At 45.2% G+C, this 20,783-nt stretch overlaps 1 protein-coding gene across 2 annotated transcripts; it reads right to left on the bottom strand.

Moving 5' to 3' along the window:
• Positions 1–8,528: 8,528 nt before the first annotated feature.
• Positions 8,529–20,197, bottom strand: SNRPB2 (small nuclear ribonucleoprotein polypeptide B2). Of its 2 annotated transcripts, none has more exons than XM_048501355.1 (8): positions 19,942–20,197; positions 18,555–18,641; positions 17,306–17,478; positions 15,706–15,846; positions 13,637–13,690; positions 11,526–11,614; positions 8,733–9,113; positions 8,529–8,607 (listed from the first exon to the last, which is right to left on the bottom strand). In XM_048501355.1, the coding sequence occupies exons 2-7, from the start codon at positions 18,616–18,618 to the stop codon at positions 8,954–8,956; spliced, it is 681 nt and encodes a 226-aa protein (XP_048357312.1). In that variant the 5' UTR covers positions 18,619–18,641; positions 19,942–20,197; the 3' UTR covers positions 8,529–8,607; positions 8,733–8,953. The 2 variants fall into 2 exon arrangements, with proteins under 2 accessions (XP_048357312.1, XP_048357322.1); XM_048501365.1 differs by having other exon boundaries at positions 19,808–19,944.
• Positions 20,198–20,783: the final 586 nt, after the last annotated feature.

Here is a 20,783-nt window from a genome sequence, read left to right as displayed (position 1 = left end):
GAATCAACCAATGAGACCTTAAGCCAATTCTAGGTCTTGCCTGCCAATGCTCAGCCCTAGCTTAGAGAAGCTGCAATATGGGTATATTTGTGTTGCTGTAGCTTCTCAGACGTCCCCCTCAAAACAAGAAAAGGAAAAGGACATGTGCATGGTATTGCTAGGCAAAACAAACTTTTCTCATCTACTTTTTACAGCAAAATCACACACAGATGAGCGGCAAGCAGAGGAAACCTCCGTGATGAATCTAAGCCTCTTTGTACCTACAATCATACAAGAGAATTCAAGCCACACACTGAAGCCAGAACTGGTATAAAGTTATACGCCTCAGCTATGCTCCTGTAGAGACCCACCCTGCTGACCCTGTTCTGTAAAACCAGATGGGAAATAAATATTTGTAATTCACATACAATTCCTGCCTCAATGATCTCCTCCAAGTTCCTCTTGCTCTCCATGAAACGTACCTCAAAGCAGTCAACCCAAAGCCCTTGCTGCCCTAAGAGCATCTGGTGCCTAAGGGGAAAGTTTAGAGTTCGAGACCAGCCTGGTTCCGCAAATTATAAGAAACTGTGGGGGCCTCTCATAGGAAGATTTATTTGACAGTGGCTAGCAGGGTGAAACTTTAAGAAGGCCCCACCTGCTCAACCAAGCAGTGACTTTGTGGTGGGAGTTGTTGAGAGAAGCAGTCCTGCAGATATAAGATCCAGCCAGTCCATGAAGGATTTGGTAGTCATTGGCAATAACCAGCAACTTGAAGTGAATCTGGAAACTAATAAGTAGCCACCAAGGCATATGGGAAGTGTTTGGCAATAAAACATGTGCCAAATTAAGCAACTTGCGGGGGAGGGGGAATCAGGACTGGACCTTCTGTGGGAAGAAAATCAGGACTGGACCTTCTGTGGGAAGAAAATCTGGAGTGGACCTTCTGTGGGAATTAAATCAGGACTGGACCTTCTGTGGGAAGAAAATCAGGACTGGACCTTCTGTGGGAAGAAAATCAGGACGACCTTCTGTGGGAATTAAATCAGGACTGGACCTTCTGTGGGAAGAAAAGCAGAACTGGACCTTCTGCGAGAAGAAAGCAGTTCTGCCCCCAGAGATGTGAGGCCATTTTCACCGAGTCCCTGCATCTGCTACAAACAAGGATGTAGGTAAGGCAGGCGTTCTCGGGTTCAACCCCCCCATTACATGTCCGAAGCTCTGCCCCCCATTTGTGGGTTATTTGTATTTTCTAGTGTTTTTTGGTTTTTGGCCTGCAGGGGGTGCAGTTTTTAGGCTAGCAGCACCAAAATTTCAGAGATTTTCTGGGAGACTGTCCTGATGACACCACCCAGGTTTGGTTCAGGTGGTTTAAAGTTATGGACTCCCAAAGGGGGTGCACCATCTCCCATTGTTTCCAATGGGAACTAATAGAAGATGGGGCTACACATTTGAGGGTCTGTAACTTTGGACCCCCTGAACCAAACTTCACCAAACCTGGGTGGTATCATTGGGAGAGTCTTCTAAGGATACCCTGAAAGTTTGGTGCTGCTGGCTTAACAATTGCATGTCCAGCAGCAGGCACCCTCCAAATTCTCCCAGATGATCCTTTTAAATCCCCTTCAGCATGGATTTAAAGGGAGAATCTGAGGTCCCCAGTTTAAACATTGAAAGTGATGCTGTTTCAGGGTGGGACATAATCCACTCCAAAACAGCATCACTTTCAATGTTGTTTTAACTGGGGACCCCAGATTCTGCCTTACGCCTCTGCCCAGAGGAGAGGGCAGAAGGGGCTGCCAGCTGGGAGCACAGCTGGTGGGGGAGCAGGGGAGTCTGCCATCCCCGGTTTCAGAGAGCTGCTTTTATAAACATTGAGGCTGGGGGTGGGGCTTGGAGAGGTGTGGCCACACCCCAAGAGGCGGGTGGGAGCTGGGCCCCGCCCCCGAACACACACACACCCCATAAAAATCTATACCTACGTCCCTGGCTACAAACCTCCCTTCTGTTGCTGGAGATGTATCAACCCTATGGTTTCAGGGACACTGTTAGGGTTGTCGACCTCCCGGTGGGCCTAGAGATCAGTTCCCCTTCCCAACCCCCACTTACTTTCAGTCACACAATGAAGTTCTTTGGGCTGCAGTAGCAGCTTCCATAGCAACTTTTCTGTGACCAAATCTGTACCACAAATGAAATCTCCAATGGCCAATCAGAAGCCTTGGGTGGCAAAAGCCCCACCTGGCCTTGCCCAGCTTGAAAAACACTAGGCAGGTGCTAGGAAAGGTGTTGGTGGGCTACACTGGGGATCCCTGGTGTATGAATTCCATAAGAGCCTCTTCTAAAATGTCATTGTGCTAATAATTTATTAAATTATTACAGGGGTCAGTGCTATCAGTCACAGACCAGGAAAGGGATTTGGGCGTCTTAGTTGATAGTTCCATGGGAATGTCAACTCAAGGCATGACAGCTGTGAAAAAGGCAAACTCTATGCTGGGGATCATTAGGAAAGGAATTGATAATAAAACTGCAAAGATTGTCATGCCCTTATATAAAGCAGTGGTGCTAATCGCGACTTGAAGTAGTTTGTGGTGTTCAGTTCTGGCCGCCACATCTCTCATAAAAGGATATTGAGGAGATAGAAAAAGTGCAGAGAAGGGCAACGAGGATGATTGAGGGACTGGAGCACCTTCCTTATGAGGAGAGGATGCAGCGTTTGGGACTCTTTAGTTTGGAGAGGAGACGTCTGAGGGGGGATATGATTGAAGTCTATAAAATTATGCATGGGGTAGAAAATGTTGACAGAGAGGAATAAATTTTTCTCTCTGGCTCACAATACTAGAACCGTGGGGCATATAATTGAAAAAGCTGGGGGGAAGAATTAGGACTATCAAAAGGAAACACTTCTTCACTAACGCAGGGATTGGTGTTTGGAATATGCTGCCACAGGAGGTGGTGGATGGGCCATCAACCTGGATAGCTTTAAAAAGGGCTTCCGGACAGATTTTATGGAAGAGAAGTCGACATGGCTACTAATCTGATCCTCTTTGATCTGAGATTATTGTAAATGCCTGCACAGTTCAGAGGTTCTCGGGAGCAACAGCCGCAGAAGGCCATTTCTTTCACATCCTGCAGCTGAGCTCCCAATGGTAACTGGTGGGCCACTGCAAGTAGCAGAGAGCTGGACTAGATGGACTCTGGTCTGATCCAGCTGGCTTGTTCTTATGTTCTTATGTTCTTAAATGCTTTCAATTTATATATGGGCTACTGCTTGCTAGATTTAACATCATGCCATCTCTGCTACATAGAGGAAGTCTTAAAGGTCTTCCAAGTTTATAAGAGGTTTTCATCCCTGTAGCACAGGTGACAGCTGGATTCCATCCTACACATCTTCCTGAACTGCTTATTAAGTATCGCAGAACCCCGAACGTGCTCTTGTTATCCTAAGTTATAGATTCTATGATTGATTATACTGAATCAGATAAAGTAGTCATGCTTTTAAATTGTCAGGATCTTCATTGTTGCCTTATAATGGCAAAGTTTTTGTCAGAAGTTCGTAAACTGAATGTATGACAAACGCGAAGTCTTTTACTATTCACTTTTTAACTGGAACTGTATTTTATACTATCGTGTTATATGCCAATAAAGGCTTATTGAATTGAAAAGGAAATTTATATATGGGCTACTTAAAAATAAGACATGGTGGTGGGGAAGAGGTTGGCTTGGTTAGATCTACTTTATTCTTAATCTGTCTAATATGACTCCTAAACTTGCTGCTGCTTCTATTGAAACGCTCAGCTCCCTGGGACATAAGCAGCATGATTATACAGACCCCGTGGTTTTCACAAGAGCAGCTTGTCCTGCCATCTGCTGCCAAATCACTGGCTGTAAAAGATAAAATCTGCGAAGAGCACGTAGCTACAGTATGTAGCACCCCCGGGGCGGGGGGGGGGTTGACTTCCAGGTGCACCCCGCGTAGGATCTCTGGACGGGGCATGGCAAGTGAAGCGTTCCTCGGCAATTCCGGGGTAGGTTAGGAAAATACAGCGGCAGAGGCATTATTGCGGGCGCACCTCGAGCTTCTTTTCCCCTTGCTGTCTTTTCCACCCCTTCGCCAGAAGCTAAAACTGTGTCTTGAAGCAGAATTCACAGTTATGCATCTATTTTGCTTCTTAAAATGACTCCTGTGGAGCCCTAGTTGGAAGCTCCACTCTGCCCAGATAGACCCAAAGCTTTGGCATAGGACACAGAGACTCAGGCTGAAAACACACAGAAGTGAAACATATTAATTTCAATCTAGAGTCTAAAGCCTGATGTGGCCACTGGGGGTCAGCAGAAACCCACTGAATATTTTCAGAGGGCAGTTGTGATGGCCTGCAGTGGAAAAGCAAGATTTTAGTCCAGTAGCATCTGGACTGGATTTTGAAGATTTAAGCTGTCAAGTGTCAAAGCTCTCTTCGTCAGATGCAAGCGGGAATGAAGAACCCTCAGTCCTTATACTCCAGAGGTGTATCACAGAGAAAAGTCTGTTACTATTTGTTACATTAGAAGTCTGGACATAATGTAAAAAATAAGACTTCTCTACATTATATATCTCTGAAGATGCCAGCCGCATGATGCAGGCAAAACGCCAGGAACAAGATCTACCGTATTCACGGCCATTATCCCGGAAAACCCACAACAATCCCTTTGACTGTTGGCCAAATGCTTTTTGAATGGGATTTTTTGTTTAGAGGGGGCATACTGAAGGTATAATGAAACATTTGCCTTTTCAAAAAAGCTTTTGGCACAAACAACTTATTCCAACTGTTCTTCAACAGCTTCATATGCTGTGCCTCAAATCTTCAGTATCAGCGCTGTAAAAACTTTATTCCGGTCACCTCAAGGCCAACCAAACAAAGCAACGTTTCTACAGCTTACGCAACAGCCTATCTAAATATATAAATGTATTCAGTACATGTCTGACCTGGACAGCCCAAACTAGTCCATCCTGACCAGATCTTGGAAACTAAGCAAGATTATCCCTGGTAAGAACTTGGGTGGGAGACCATTAACGAAGTCCAGAGTTGGCATGCAGAGAAAGGCAATGGCAAACCACTTCTACCCTGACCTGGATAGTGCAGACTACTCAATTCTCATCAAATCTTGGAAGCTAAGCAGGATTGTCCCCAGTTAGTACTTGGGTGGGAGACCATCAATGAAGTCTAGGGGTGCTATGCAATGGAAGGCAATGGCAAACCACCTCTTACCCTACCTGGCTGGCTCAGGCTCACTGGATCTCATCAGATCTCAAATGCTAAGAATCATAGAATCATAAGGAATCATAGAGTTGGAAGAGACCCCAAGGGCCATCAAGGAAGTCCAGGGTCACACCACAGAAACAGGCAATGACAAACCACCTCTGAATGTCTCTTGCCTTGAAAACCCTATGGGGTTGCCATAAGTAAGCTGCGACTGATGGCACGTCAAACACGTACACATGTAGTATTTGCTGTCTCTTTGTATTGTAAGAAAATAGTCTCCTGCTTCACTGGTGCCTAACAGCTTTGGGCAATATACATTTTAGAGATTTTTTTCATGACAGTGGTTAGGTTCAACCACACAACACAAAATCATAGTTTAAACAAGCAACCAGTGAGATTGAACACTGGCTACTGAACTAACTATGGTTAGGTAATGGCAGTCAAACCTGGAGTTGAAACCCTGCTTTCAAGTTGTTTTTAAGTCTTAACTATGGTTTCACGAAGTGGTGGGATCCAAAAATTTTAGTAACAGGTTCCCATGGTGGTGGGATTCAAACTGTGGCGTAGCGCCAATGGGGCTGGGCGGGGCATGATGGGGGCGTGGCTGGGCATTCCGGGGGCGGGGCATTCCTGGGCGAGGCTGTGGCAAGGGCACAGCCGCTGGTGCCGGCTCTTGGGTGAGAGGCGAATGCGCGAAGCGCCCAGGCACCTTACGCTACGCCGGTGCACCTCCTGCTAGACTGCTTCAAGTTCTGCGCGCTACTGCTGAGAGGAGGGGCGTAACTAAGGCAAAAATCACGTGGCAAAATCACCCATTAGTAACCTCCTCTCAGCACACACAAATAATTAGTAACCTACTCTCGGGAACCTGTGAGAACCTGCTGGATCCCACCTCTGGTTTCACGTGATGTGATAGTAAGACTCCTGACTTTGATCCAGGGGAGCTATGGGAAGGACTTCTACCCTGGAAGAGAGACTTTCCTGCCCCCTCCATCCACAGTCCCAAATGTCCCCTGAAATGCTGTTGGGAGGAAGGGGGGAGTAGGTGTTTTGGGTTGCAGCCCAAATTCACACTTAGTGAGATCTCCCCCTGCTGAGAAGTGGAAAGAAACTAGACAGCAAAATGGAGGGAGGCACAATCACTGTCCCTGATGCGAGGAAACAACTTCCAGCGTGACCCAGAATCGACATCACTGCGCCGGTGATGACTCCGTGGCGCTTGTTCGGGTGAGCACTAGAGCACTGTCCCCTTTTGGGGCTAAGAGCAAATCAAGCTTTCCGAAGACAGAAGTGGGTGAAACGGTTTCTGAAACTGAGTTATTGCTTTTCATGGGAGGGGAAATTCTGCTTTCACCCCCATTTCTTCTCCATAAACTTCTAAGGCAGTGGTGGCGAACCTTTGGCAAATGCTATGGCCAAATTTGGCCAAATGCTATGGACTACAATTCCCATCAGCCAATTGGCAGGGGCTGATGGGAATTGTCGTCCATAACATCTGGAGTGCCAAAGGTTCGCCACCACGGTTCTAAGAGGAGGAAAGGTATGATCTGGGCATGCAACTGGCCCTCCCAGAGAATCCACCCCTTGACCTTAAAAGGATCCTGGTAATCCCAGTTTCTTAACATGCAAGAAGGGATGCCAACCTTCAGGTGGGACCTGGGGATCCCCTGGAATTAAAGCTCATCTCCAGACTACAGAGATCATTTCCCCTGGAGAAAATGGGTGCTTAGGAGGGTGGACCTATGATCTTGTACCCAGAGGTGGGATCCAACCAGTTCTCACCACTTCTCTAGAAGTGGTTACTAATTTTTTTCCGAGTGCCGAGAAGGGGTTACTAAAGCAACCTCCCTGCCCAATTGGCCATGGTGGCAGGGGATGATGGGGATTGTAGTCCATGAACATCTGGAGAGCTGCAGATTGCAGACCCCTGAGCTAGGCTCTCAAAGTGTGGTAGCTGCAGGAAGCCAAGAACGTGCTGAACACACAAGATTTCCCAAAAGTAATCTTTTAAAGTATTCCAGAACCTTACTTTGCTTAAAAGTTGCTTGATCTAGGAGTACTGACTCAGTAGTCATTCCAACTGTGATCAATGATACAGCAGTGACATAGTGGTTAAGAGCAGCTACATTCTAATCTGGAGGAACCGGGTTTGATTCCCAGCTCTGCCACCTGAGCTTTAGAGGCCTACCTGGGGAATTCAGATTAACCTGTACACTCCAACACATGCCAGCTGGGTGACCTTGGGCTAGTCACAGTTCTTCTGAGCTCTCTCAGCCCCACCTACCTCACAGGGTGTTTATTGTGAGGGGGGAAGGGTAAGGAGTTTGTAAGCCCCTTTGAGTCCCCTACAGGAAAGAAAGGGGGGATATAAATCCAACTCTTCTTCTTCTACTACTCCCTTGTAACACTTGCACAGGATCGTGGCCAAAGAGAGCCCCTATCTCGTGGAGCCCCTATCATTCTTCTCTCCTTACAGCGGGGTTCAAAGGGTTTGTGTATCAAGCAACTTTTAAGGAAAGAACGGTTCTGAGTTAGTTTAAAATATTACTTTATGAACAGCATTAATACAGGCCTGTAGGGATCTAGCGGGATCAGGCTTCAGAGCAAGGATGAAACAGGTGATGAAAAGCAAATGGTAAAAACTATGCTGATCAGATATATCGTGCGAGATTTGGAAAGACAAAAAACGCCTCACACATCAGACCTCGTTTTATCAAAGGCAACAGGACACGTGGAGAAACCCCCCTCCCCCCCGGAACAATTGGCAGTCGTATTCTGTATGATCAAAGACAGCCTCATACAGAAGAATTCCGCTGTCAGAAGGAGATTTTCTTTGCCATCTGCTTATCTCTCCAGGCTCGGCAAACTTTCAGTAGAGATTAGAATTTGGAAAGAGAGGAAAAGCCACTGCCAGAATAATTATCTCCATCATCAAAAACTGGAACGCTTGTCCCGCGGAACGCAATCCCAACGTATGCAGAGAAGATCACAGGGAACGGTTCATAATTGGCTTTCCCATCACTCCCACCGTGATGGGGCTCCGCTTCCAAAGGCAGGGTTGGATCCGCTGGTGCATTTTTGTGGATGGAAAGACTTCCAACCCATAAGAAAGACACACACACACACCCCATGCCAGAAGGCTCTTCTGGGGAAGGGGTATCTGGGGGGGGCGGGGGCATTTTGAACTGAAGCTGGAGAAAGGAGGGGGAAGTTGTGTTCTGTGGGCAGAAATCCTTCAAGATTCTTCAGTGGATCTAAATCCCATCCCAGCCAATTAAACGGTAAAGGCTGAAATAAAACGGCACACTTCAGTTCTCATTTTTTAAAAAGAAATTAACACAGCTTTATTCTTCGACAGACAACACTGCCTAAAGCAGGGGTAGGGAACCTGCGGCTCTCCAGATGTTCAGGAACTACAATTCCCATCAGCCTCTGTCAGCATGGCCAATTGGCCATGCTGGTAGGGGCTGATGGGAGTATGATTCGGAAAACGCAGGTTCTACCCTAAAAAAGGGAGACCGCTATGAAGAAAGTCACAATATAAACTTGAATATGAACCAGAAAAAAAACAAATTCAGCACAAGTAGCTAGGCTTCCTGTGAAAGTATGTACAAGACTCTTCACGGACGTCCCTCTGAACGATCCAAACGATTTCACCTTAAACTGGAGAAACCACGCCTTCCATTTACCAAAATGCTGATGCCGTGTTCAAAAAAAGGGCACCAGCCAATCCTTCCGATTTACTTCTTGGCGTAAGTGATTTTCATGGCATGGGAGGGAGTGATTTTAAAGCCTTGGAGGGCATCCCGTGCCGCACCCGCCTGGCCGTCGTTTTCAAACTCCACAAATGCAATGTCGTGTCTGCCGGGAACCAGTCGGACTTCTTTGAAACCAGGGAACCTGGGGAGAAAGAAAGAGAGAGTGAAATATTTATTTAGCACGTTTATTCCTTGCCTTTCTGTCCAATCAGAGCCATCGGAGTGGCTTTAGACTAGTTCAGGAGTTTTTACTGAATTATGGGGCTGTTTTGGTTCTCTGCCGACTGAGAAATTAGTAGAATTCATAATGGAAAATACAGTTGAGCGCTACAAATGTTCTGCTAAAGGAGAAACCCGCCGAAAACTGGAGAAATACATATGCAGGAACCACGGAATTTAGATACCTTCCCAAAACGCCCATCCACGGTTAGCAAGCCAAAGACTTTTTCATTAATTGCTGCTGTCAAGTTGCAGCTGACTCATGACACCCTTTCATGGAATTTTCAAAGGCAAGAGATGTTCAGAGGTCATTTGCAATTGCCTGCCTTCACATCGCAACCCTGAATGTCTTTGGTCACCTCCCATCCAAGCGCTAACCAGGACTGACCCTGCTTAGCTTCCAAGATCTGACAAGACCAGTAGTCCAGAGTCCAGCCTCCAGCCTCACAGACTGGCCAACCAGTTCCTCTAGAAAACAAACAACAGGGCATAGAGCAGTGGTGGCGAACCTATGGCATGGGTGCCAGGGTGCCAGGGCACTCAGAGCCCTCTCTGTGGGCACGTGCAAACAGAGCCCCCCCCCCCCCACATCTAGGCTGGCCTGGGCCGCTGGGCTCGATTATTAGAATTAAACCTAAGACCTAGTTGGGGAAGCAGTGTAGTTAACCCTGTTAAGCGCTGTTAAACCCCACTGATTTTCATGCGAAGAACTAAACTTTACCTGAGAGTAAGCTCGGTTTCTGGCAATGGGGCTTGCTTCTGAGTAAACTCTCCTAGGGTCGTGATTCACTCGTTGGAAGAGTTGAATGGTTGCTTCAAAGCAAAGCCACCAACTACCACCGAGCTTACTCCTGAGTAACACACACCTTGGAGCCAACCGCTTTTTCTAAACTAAAACCTCAGTATTCAGGTTAAATTGCCATGTCGGCACTTTGCGATAAATAAGCGGGTTTCGGTTTGCAATTTGGGCACTCAGTCTCAAAAAGGTTCACTATCACTGGCATAGAGGTTGCTTCCTGACACTGGCATTCAGAGATTATTGGCTCTAATTGTGGACATTCTCTTTAGTCCCTGTGGCTAGGAGCCACTGATAGACCTATCCTGTTAATCTAGCAATCTTTTAAAGCAGATGTCTATGGCCATTACTCCCACCTCTGGCAGCAAATTCCACCCATAACCAAAGCATCAGCTGACTCCACCCATACAGGTTTAAGGAAAAAATAGGAGGAACGCAACTAAATGCATATATGCTATATTAGGACCACACATTTTTACCGTTCTGTCGGAGTAACATCTAAACATGAGTCTAAACATGCTGTGTGTTGATAAGGTAAAAGATGGTTTGAGACATTTTAAAAAGACATTTTTATAAAGCATATATTCTTAACCCTAGCTAACTTAACTAGAAACCAGCAATGTAGAAAAACAGTAGTCTTCTAAATGCTATTGTTTCTTAGTTTTGGTATGTAAGGGCTTCCATTATTATATGTGTATTGCAGTTAAAGACAATCTAAATCAGGGGTCTCCAGGGGACCCCCTGATCTTATTGGGAATTCAACCCTAGTGGTGCTATTCATTTGAATTTTTTGTATACAATGAGCCTTTATCTGCAGTAAGATGCATTGCAATTCTTTTCTATTACAAGCCTGTGATACTGCTTTTTATAATGGACCCTAAAGTTCTTCTGCTTTATGCTGAAATGCCACAAAGGTATATCTACTCCGACAGAACTGTGAAAATGTGTTACTTACTTGACAGATTTCATTATATCGATATAAATCACTTTGAAGAAGAAGAGTTGGATTTATATCCCCCCCTTCTCTGTTGTAGGGAGACTCAAAGGGGCTGACTAAACTGCTTTCCCTTCCCTCCTCACAACAAACACCCTGTGAGGTAGGTGGAGCTGAGCGAGCTCAGAAGAACTGTGACTAGCCCAAGGTCACCCAGCTGCCGTGTGTTGGAGTACACAGGCTAATCTGAATTCCCCAGATAAGCCTCCGCAGCTCAAGCAGCAGAGTGGGGAATTAAACCCGGTTCCTTCAGATTAGAATGCACCTGCTCTTAACCACTACGCCACTGCTGGATAAAAAGTGATTGTTAAAACAAGTACCGAACTGGCACAATGCACCCTATACAAATGGCAGGGGTACAGTTTGATTCCAAGGCACAGAAGCACTTAGAAATCAAAAATCAAAGGCTGCCGTGAAGGGCCTGATAAATCCAGGGATGTCTTTCTTTCACCTCGGGGTCTTCTCAGAATCAGAGGTTGACAAAACATGTAATCAGCGAGAAGCAGGAGAAAAAAAAACAGCCCCAAATTTTCAAATATACTTACTGATTGAACAGCATGGACAGCATCATCTCGTTGGTCTCCTCTGGCAAATTGTTCAGGAAAAGGATGTAGTTGGGTGGATTATCAGGCACCTGGAATAAACAAACAGACATGGGTATGTTTGCTATCCGAAACAGTTCACCTGTCTTCTGCTGGCACTCGTGGATCACAGTTATTTGACTAATGTGAATGTTCCATTTGGCAAGCAGAAGAGATATGTGACGGTGCAATCCTATGTAATTTTACTCCCGACTGAAGTAACTCGGCACAAAATTGCACTGGAAATCACCGGGGGACCAGTTCTAAACAGATCTACTTGTCATTAAATGTTGTTTCGTTCCCCGAGGCTTACCCCCATGAAAGTATTTTTAAGATTATGGCCTGAGGCTGTTAAAGCTGTCCTATAAAACAGATAGCGTGACCGAGTGGGCGGAGTGTCAGGGTAGGAGCTGAGAGACCCAGATTCGAATCTCCACTCTGCCATGGAAACTTGCTGTGACCTGAGGCCAGTCACATGCTCTGGACCGAACCGACCGAACTGGGTTATTGCGTAGATGGAATGGAGGAGGGAACAATGTTGTAAGCTGCGTTAGGGCCTTGCTGGAGAGTAAAAGAGGGTATAAATGAATAAAACTCTATGGTTTTTGGTTCAGAATAGCTCTGAAACTGTGCCTGGATCCAGCGGCTAGGGACTTTTTTGCTCCACCTCCTGCTGAAACCCAAAACTCCCTGAAAGCATCCCGGGTCACAGCAGGTAGAGAAGCAGCAAGAAAACCATTTCCCCTAAGCACAAGACTTTCCACCCTCAAAAGGAGGATCCAAGGCAACCTAAGCTTACTCCATACAGTCTTTAAATCTCACCCAGTTTGCATGCAAGGTACTACACGACAGCCATGTTAGCTGAGCAGCAGCTAGGGGGAAAACATAAGAACAAACCAGCTGGATCAGACCAGAGTCCATCTAGTCCAGCTCTCTGCTACTCGCAGTGGCCCACCAGGTGCCTTTGGGAGCTCACATGCAGAATGTGAAAGCAAGGGCCGTCTGCAGCTGTTGCTGCCCGGCACCTGGTCTGCTAAGGCATTGCAATCTCAGATCAAGGAGGATCAAGATTGGTAGCCATAGATGATTCCTCCATAAATCTGTCCAAGCCCCTTTTAAAGCTATCCAGGTTAGTGGCCATCACCACCTCCCGTGGCAGCTTATTCCATCAGGGGTCCCCCAACATGGTGCTGCTGGGCCCCGTGGCATCCCCCAAGTGCTGTTAGAAAAGTGGGCAGGGCCAGGTGGGGTTTTTGCCCACCCCACCAAGACTTCTGATTGGATGCGCAGATTTTTGGACAGCAGCTGCCACCACAGCACAAGGACCTTCACTGTGTTACTGGCTTTTCTTCATGCCGCAGCTGTTTTTTGGCAGCCATTTTGTGGCTGAGCCTGTCTCACTGTGTCATAATTTCAAAGGAGCCCAATAGCTAAAAAAGGCTGTGGAGCCTTGATTATAATAATACAACAACCTTTATTAGGCATATGAAAATAGGCTCCAGAGCGTTACAGACATTTCTGAAGTACAAATCAAACGTACATTCAAAACACAGACAGATAAACTGTATCTAGCATTGGACGTTACTTAGAAAGTTCTGTCACTTGTAAAAGAAATTTTGCTACTTTTTCCAAGAGCACGGCCTCTGTGTTAATTAACAAAAGCTACACAACAGAGTTGTCAGAGTCTCCTTCAGGTTTGTCTAAGACCAGCCCAGGAGAGAAATTCCTAATACCCACATAGCTTGATTATATATATACACACACACAAACATGCTTATATTTAGAAATTATTCAGCCTGCCCATTTGGATGCTACCAGAACAAAGGCTGAAACACAGTTAGAAGGATCAAATCTGACTGCACACTTGGAACTCAATTTATGCACTGTGAAAAAAATGGGGGGGGGGGAGAGGAAAAAACCACACCATTTTCTAGGAGGGAGGACAACTGATGGTTATTAGAAACAAGTTACAGAAGTCTTGCTTCAGACAAAACCCAGTTATCTGCGCACACAAATATGTCGCTCGAGACAGATAAGTGCAAAAATCTATTTGAATTTGCTCGAGAGAAAATTACCTGTTGGTTCTGCGAAGAGTTGGCTTGGGCGTTCGCTGAATTCTGGTTTGCTCCCTATGAAGAAAGAAGGAAAAACAAAGTATTGAGAAAGATATAACACACGAAGAAATAGGCTTAGTAATAAAAGAATTAAAGAATAACAAGTCTCCCAGTTTAGATGGATTTACAGCAGAGTATTACAAAGAAATGGCAGAAATCTTAATACCTGAATTACAAAGATTATATAAGAAGATATTAAAAGGACAGAAAATACCAGAAACATGGAGAGAAACCTATGAAGAAAGAATGGTACCACAGTCTGTTTTTATTTCTGCCCCACAGAAAGAGGAAATTTTGTCAAAACAACCCCTGAGCTTTCATGCTACACAGAGCGCTTGCAGCACTGAGATTTTTGCCAATAAAAATTACCAATTTTACGCATGTCGACTCTCCCTTCTTTCATGGCTTCGTTTCTGCGTCATCTCCACAGACACCAGGGATAAGAGGAGAAACTATGTTAAAGGTCCCTGTCTCCCCAGAAGGCTACGAGATCCTTCGATACCACTGTTCTGATGACGCCGTGGGTTTTAAGCCACAAGATCGGGTGGGACAATAAAGACTCTTGTGGCACCTCAAAATTTAACAAGCTTATTGTGCCGTAAGCCATCGTGACCCAAAACGCACTTATCCCCCCCTTGCCAATAAAGCTAGGGGAAAAATTACAATTACCCAGGGGAAAAATTACAATTTTCATATACAGAGTGCTCATCTAATTTTATTCGCTTATTATATTATATTTCTACCCAGAGGTGGGATCCAACCAGTTCTCACCACTTCTCTAGAAGTGGTTACTAATTTTTTCTGAGTGCCGAGAAGGGGTTACTAAAGCAACCTCCCTGCCCAATAGGGACCGGAGGTGTGTGTGTGCGGCGACGCCACTGTTTGAATCCCACCACCATCGGAACCTGTTATTAAAATTTTTGGATCCCACCACTGTTTCTACCCCACCCTATCGCGGCCAGACCCAGGCTCAGGGTCACTTACATAGGTTTCAAACATTATTAAAATCGCATTCAACTATTTAAAACTGAACATTAAAAGATACAGCAGTAACAGATGGCAATGTATCAACATTTGATAACCCTTAAAAGCAAACTATTATCTCCAACTTCACCCCTTCTACAGTCCTACTTTAAACTATCAGAAGGGGGAGAGGATGGAAAAGTTTGGGAGACTGGGATAAGAAAGTCTGGCCATGGTGGCAGAGGCTGATGGGAATTGTAGTCCATGAACATCTGGAGAGCCGCAGGTTGCAGACCCCTGCCCTAGAACATGTAAACCCTATTCTGACCACTACAGCTCAGGATGCTTCAGACCAAGAGATGCCTGCCAAGAGTTTTTAGAAAGTGTGAGAGGCCAAGTGGGGCTTTTCCCTGGCATGGCTTCTGAACGGCCACTGGAGATTTGATTGGCTGTGCTAATTTTTGGACTCACTGGTTTGGCAGCAGACGCCACCATGGCACTAGAATCTACGCTAGGGATCCAAAGTTAAGCTACTGCAATCATTTTGTGGCTAGTTCCACTTCGTGGCAGCCATTTCACGTCCACGTCACACTGTGCCACAGTGTGTCAGAATCCCAAAGAGGCCCGCAGGCTCAAATAGGGTTTGGAGCGAAAAAAAAGGTTAGTATTTTTGAAGGTTTGAACGGACCTCAAGCAGAAGCATCAGAAGTTATCCTGACTCAGAAAATAAAGTCCACAGAACCCATCAGAGTGACATTAAATAGACAGGCCTGCATTCCGTAACTTCTCTTTTTCTAAGAGCAACGGTTCCTGCCCTGCTCAACCAGGCCAGATTTAGGGGTTCCTTTCCACTTGCTATGACCCCGATGCAAACAGATCAGTTTTGGAGCTGAAAAGGGCCCGTTGCAGCAATCAGAACATGCATAATCCTCTTCTGGACACATTCCAATAGAGTTATCTTATGCCTGTAGTTAACCGTTCTTACACAACCACACACTTAAGAGGTTTTATTCTCTGATCAGTTACATTTACAACTCCTGAAAAACTAACTTGCAAATATACCTCACCTGATTGGGCTTCTTGTTTGCTGCGTTTGCGGACTGTTCCAGCAACTTTGTCTTCTTTTTCTCTTTCCTCTTCTCTTTGTCGGCGAACGTCCCGCGCATTTTCGAAATGAGATCGGAGTCAGTTTTTGCATATTGAATGCGCTGTTAAAACAAGATTTAACACATTTTTTTTAAAAAAAAATCCATTTCATGACACACACACAACAACCAATAAACAATTTCTATGACCAAAAATTCTAATTTCTTTTTTCTGGCTACACTTCGAATTAAATGGATATAGCAGAGCACTAAATATTTGCAGAAATCCCAAGGACCCGTACACTTCACCGATCGAACTAAAATCTCCTGCACTCTGGTCTAGCTAAATTTACCCAGATATTTGACCAGTGCAGATTATTAACCTCTTCTGGTCAAAGATTTTACACATATTAGGAGTAAAGCAAGTCCTACATGGCTTGAAATGACCATCTTCCCCCATATGTTCCAGTCCAAAAACTAAGATCACAGGAAGTGGCCTTCTTGATTGTGGCACCAATCAAAGAAGTTCATCTGGTGGGTACATGAGACAGGGCCTGTTCAGTGGGAGCCCCACGGTTATGGAACAACCTCCCCTAGCACCCCACTTTTGATTTCAGGAGGCTTCTGAAGGTGGTTTTATTCAGGACTGCATGTTTGTTTACTGGCAGTTCTAACTGGAGGTTATCAATTGTGGTCTGTTATGTTTTACAACTATTGTTTTATTTACATTTTAAGCAGCCTGGAGATCTGCAAAGTCAAAAGGTGGCTAACAAATGCTTTAAATGTCGTTGATTTTATTAGAGCCAAAGGCTAGGCTCAGGGCCGTGAACACGTATAATTTAACAAGTTCATCTCAAAATTCAAATTCAACAATAACTACCAATCATAATGAACATTAAAACATAGCACCAATTTACGTCAATGATTGGGGTACCCTAAAAGGGTCCTAATGGAGCCTAAAGCACTTTCAACCCCCACCCCATCATAATTCAATTCAGTTCATGACAATCGGGGGCGGGGGCGGGGAGAGGGTCAGGAGACCAGCAAGATGGGAAAGGAACCACGGCTACCTCAACCAAAGCCCCAGTAGAACACCTCCATCTTGCAGGCCCTGCGGAACTGGCCAAGATCCCGCAGGTCCCTCATGACAGATGTTAGAAGAAGAAGAAGAGTTTGGATTTGTATCCCCCCTTTCTCTCCTGTAGGAGACTCAAAGGAACTGACAATCTCCTTTCCCTTCCTCCCTCACAACAAACACCCTGTGGGGTGGGTGGGGCTGAGAGAGCTCTGGAAAGCTGTGACTTGCCCAAGGTCACCCAGCTGGCATGTGTGGGAGTGCGCCGGCTAATCTGAATTCCCCAGATAAGCCTCCACAACTAAAGCGACAGAGCTGGGAATCAAACCCGGTTCCTCCAGATCAGTGTGCACCTGCTCTTAGCCACTACGCCAGGCCAGAGCCAACTGAATATCCTTGGTGCCAGAGACCACTACAAGGTTACTACCCGTTTGGCAAAATGCCATCTGGGGGCAGTATGGGGAGATGTGATCCCAGATTTGAAGTAATAATAATAATAACATTTACCATTGGCTTGCCATAAAATGGAAAGCCCTGCAGCTGCCTCAGGGCATTGGTGGATGACCCAAGCTCCTTGAATATCACAAAGGCCTGTCCTCGCATCTTCATCGTCTTCATAGCCACGATGTCCACAACGTGGCCAAACTGGGAAAACAGCGCATATAAAGACCTTTTCAGTTCTGTTAAGAAAAAAGCCACAAGCATTATCGCGTTTTTATTTGCACAACAAATTCCTTTTCCTTGAAAGATCTCAAGGCAGGTTATGATGCTGTTTTATAAATACTTCTCATAACTGGCCAGGTAACAGTCAAAACAGTCTGGCTGATATCTACATGTAACATCAGCTCGCTTTAGAAGGAAATCCTTCCGTTTGGACTACACCATTGATAAGACTCTGAACTACAAATATTACACATGGGACTACCATTGATAAGAGTCTGAACTACAAATATTACACTATGTGTATATGTTTGACGTATTTATCTGTTTTTTTATGGACAATTGTTTTATTGTAATATGGAATGCCAATACAGGCCTGAATTAATAACAGAAGGAAATACTTGGACTGCATTCCTTGGATGCAGTCTAAACAAACTTTAGAAACAATCTGATTTCATAGGCACAAAGTCTGTTTGGAATATTGATTGTTGTGGGTTTTTCAGGCTGTGTGGTCGTGGTCTGGTAGTGTTCGTTCCTAACGTTTTGCTTGCAATCTATGGCTGCCATCTTCAGGCATGTCACCCATTCCTCTGAAGATGCCAGCCATGAATGCAGGCAAAAGATTATGAGCAAAAACTACTAGACTGTGGCCACACGGCCTGGAAAACCTACAATAGCCAGTTGATTCGGGCCACGTAAGCCTTCATCAATACATCTATTTGGAATATATCATAAAATACATACCTGGGCTGATACAAAATTCTAATCATTCTATTTGTCAATTTATGTGTATGTGTGCATAATATATTGTAACTAGATCACTGAAGATGGCCTAGGGGACAAAACACATTTGGCATGTGGGGTTTAGATTATGAACATTATACTTACTGTCATAAGGGCCTGTTTTTAACATATATATGCATGAGCCGTTGTCAAAAATATATTTCATTGTTTAAATAGATTTAATTTCACTCAGCTTCGTGGGCACCCAACTTCTTTGAAGTTAGGTCATTTTCTCTTCTGTTCTGTCTGACACAATTGCTGCCAATTGTACTAAACCTTCAGCCTAAGTGGAAGCAATGAGTTATTTTCATACCTTCCTTCTTAATTTTGTCATTAACGTTGTTGATGTAAAGCGTGTGGTTTGGCCGTATGTCCATCTTCAAATTGGTTTTAGGCCACCCTGGAAAACAAAACAGTTAATGAAGCATTTTTGTTGTCTCTGTGTGTGTGTTAGTTAGAATCGTAGAGTTGGAAGAGACTGCAAGGGCCATCAAGTCCAACCCTCTCCCGTGCAAGAACACACACTCAAAGCACTCCTGACATATGATCATCCAGCCACTGTTTAAAAACCTCCAAAGAAGGAGACTCCACCATTCTCCAAGGCAGTGAATTCCACTGTTGAACAGCCCTGACAGTCAGAAAGTTCTTCCTACTATTTAGGTGGAATCTCTTTTCCTGCACCTTGAATCCATTACTCCGTGTCCTAGTCTCTGAGGCAGCAGAAAACAAGCTTGCTCCCTCTTCGACTTGACATCCCTTCAAATATTTAAACATAGCTATCATGTCTCCTTGTTGTTGTTTTTTAAAGTGAAAGCCACTGTGGAAAGTAGGTGGGTATCTGTCAAGGATCCAGAAAACCCCAGTTCAAATCCCCACTTTGTCACAAATCCCACTTCACAGGATTGATATTAGGATAAAAAGGAGAAGAGATTAATGTGAGCTGCTTTGGATCTAAGCTATGGAGAAAGACAAGGTGTATAAATAAAGTAAATAGATACTCAAAACAGACTGTGTGAGAATTATCAATCACAACCACCTTATAACCACAAGAATTAGTCATTACTGACCCACAGGGTGATATCACATCATAATGTTTACTAGGCAGACTATGTCGATGGGGTGATTTCCCATTGGTTTCTCCAGTCATCTACACTTTACTCCCAACACCTGGGTACTCATTTTAGCAACCTCGGCAGGATGAAAAGCTGAGAAAACCTTGAACTGCCTTCCTGAAACTGACTTCTGTCGGGATCAAACTCAGGCTGTGAGCAGAGATTGGACTGCAGTACTGCAGTTTATCCCTCTGCCCCACAAGGCTCTCACCTCTATCGGACAAATTCTTAACCCCCACTGTTTTATGGCACTGCAGCTTACATCTGGGTCCCCTGGGTCGCTGAAACCTTCAGCCAGCTACCTCAAACCGACTTCCGTTAAAATCAGACTCAAGTTGTGAGCAGAGCTTTGACTGAGGGACTGCACCTTACCGCCCCTCCCCACACACGCACTTAATCCAACAACACTTTCACAGACATCAGGCCAAGAGAGTGGACAAGACTAAACTGACACCTTTCCTATTGTCACTCCACAACAACCCTGAGAGGTAGACTATCAGCTGAGAGCCTGTGACTGGCCCAGCGAGCTTCTAAGGCAAAATGGGGATTCGCACTTGAGTCTTCCCACCCATCACACCAAACTCTCACCTTACGCGACAAGAGCGACTTCAGCTCCACGCGCTTACTCCGCCTCCCCCGCTTCCGCTTCCTGCTGACAATTTGATCCTAGAGAGGCACTTCCGGGATTTAAACTGAATTCCGTGGTCCCTTTTCCCCGAGAAAAACGAGCTTTCACCACAAAGATGCCTTGGCCAGAGCGTCTCCATTACTATATATTCATATGCGGCCAATTGGGTGAGGATCCGCCCAATGGTCGTCCTGGAGACGGCTTTAACTTCCGATAAACATGGCACGATCCCCGGTGGCTGTGAGCTGCCTTCCAGGCCTGTCAACGGAAGCTGCTCGAAGTACCTCGTCATTGGGTAGCCCTGTGACAATCGTTGTCATGGCGACGACGAAGTAGAATCAATCCCAGAACAATCGATAGGCGCAGGGCACTGTGTCAAGCTCTCAATCATCGCCTCAGCGCTCTATCTTGCTCGGCGGTTGGTGAAGCGCCATTGCGCATGCGCAGGAGCTTCAGTTTGGGGATTCTCAGCAGGTCATTTATTAATGCTGGGCGCAACTCAGAACTAAGTCGACAGATAACTGGAAGTTTCAAGCAACTGTGCAAAAGCATATTTGGCGAAAAAATATCCTTAATAAAATAATCATTCAGATTGGGACTGCTTGTCAGTGTCTCTTCTCTTATACTGCCTGTAATGCAAACACAACCTATTATTGCATTCTAACATGAACCTTCAGCTACTTAAAATGCACTTCTTGACATTCATCCCAATCAAATCTAAATAAATGAATAGTGGCCTTTTGCATTTGAAACAATATTCTGAAAAACAATGCAGAACCCCACTTAAAATGTTTAAAAGCAA

Source organism: Sphaerodactylus townsendi, linkage group LG01, assembly GCF_021028975.2.
Source record: "Sphaerodactylus townsendi isolate TG3544 linkage group LG01, MPM_Stown_v2.3, whole genome shotgun sequence".
NCBI classification, from domain to species: domain Eukaryota; kingdom Metazoa; phylum Chordata; class Lepidosauria; order Squamata; family Sphaerodactylidae; genus Sphaerodactylus; species Sphaerodactylus townsendi.
This window is presented reverse-complemented; position numbering and strand designations above follow the sequence as displayed.

Coding starts and splice junctions, on each gene's coding strand:
- SNRPB2 (XM_048501355.1), bottom strand. CDS start 18,618: ATGGACATACGGCCAAACCACACGCTTTACATCAACAACGTTAATGAC. Junction 13,691..15,705: donor CAAACAAGAAGCCCAATCAG/GTGAGGTATATT, acceptor CTTTCTTCATAG/GGAGCAAACCAGAATTCAGC. Junction 11,615..13,636: donor ACTCTTCGCAGAACCAACAG/GTAATTTTCTCT, acceptor TGTTTATTCCAG/GTGCCTGATAATCCACCCAA.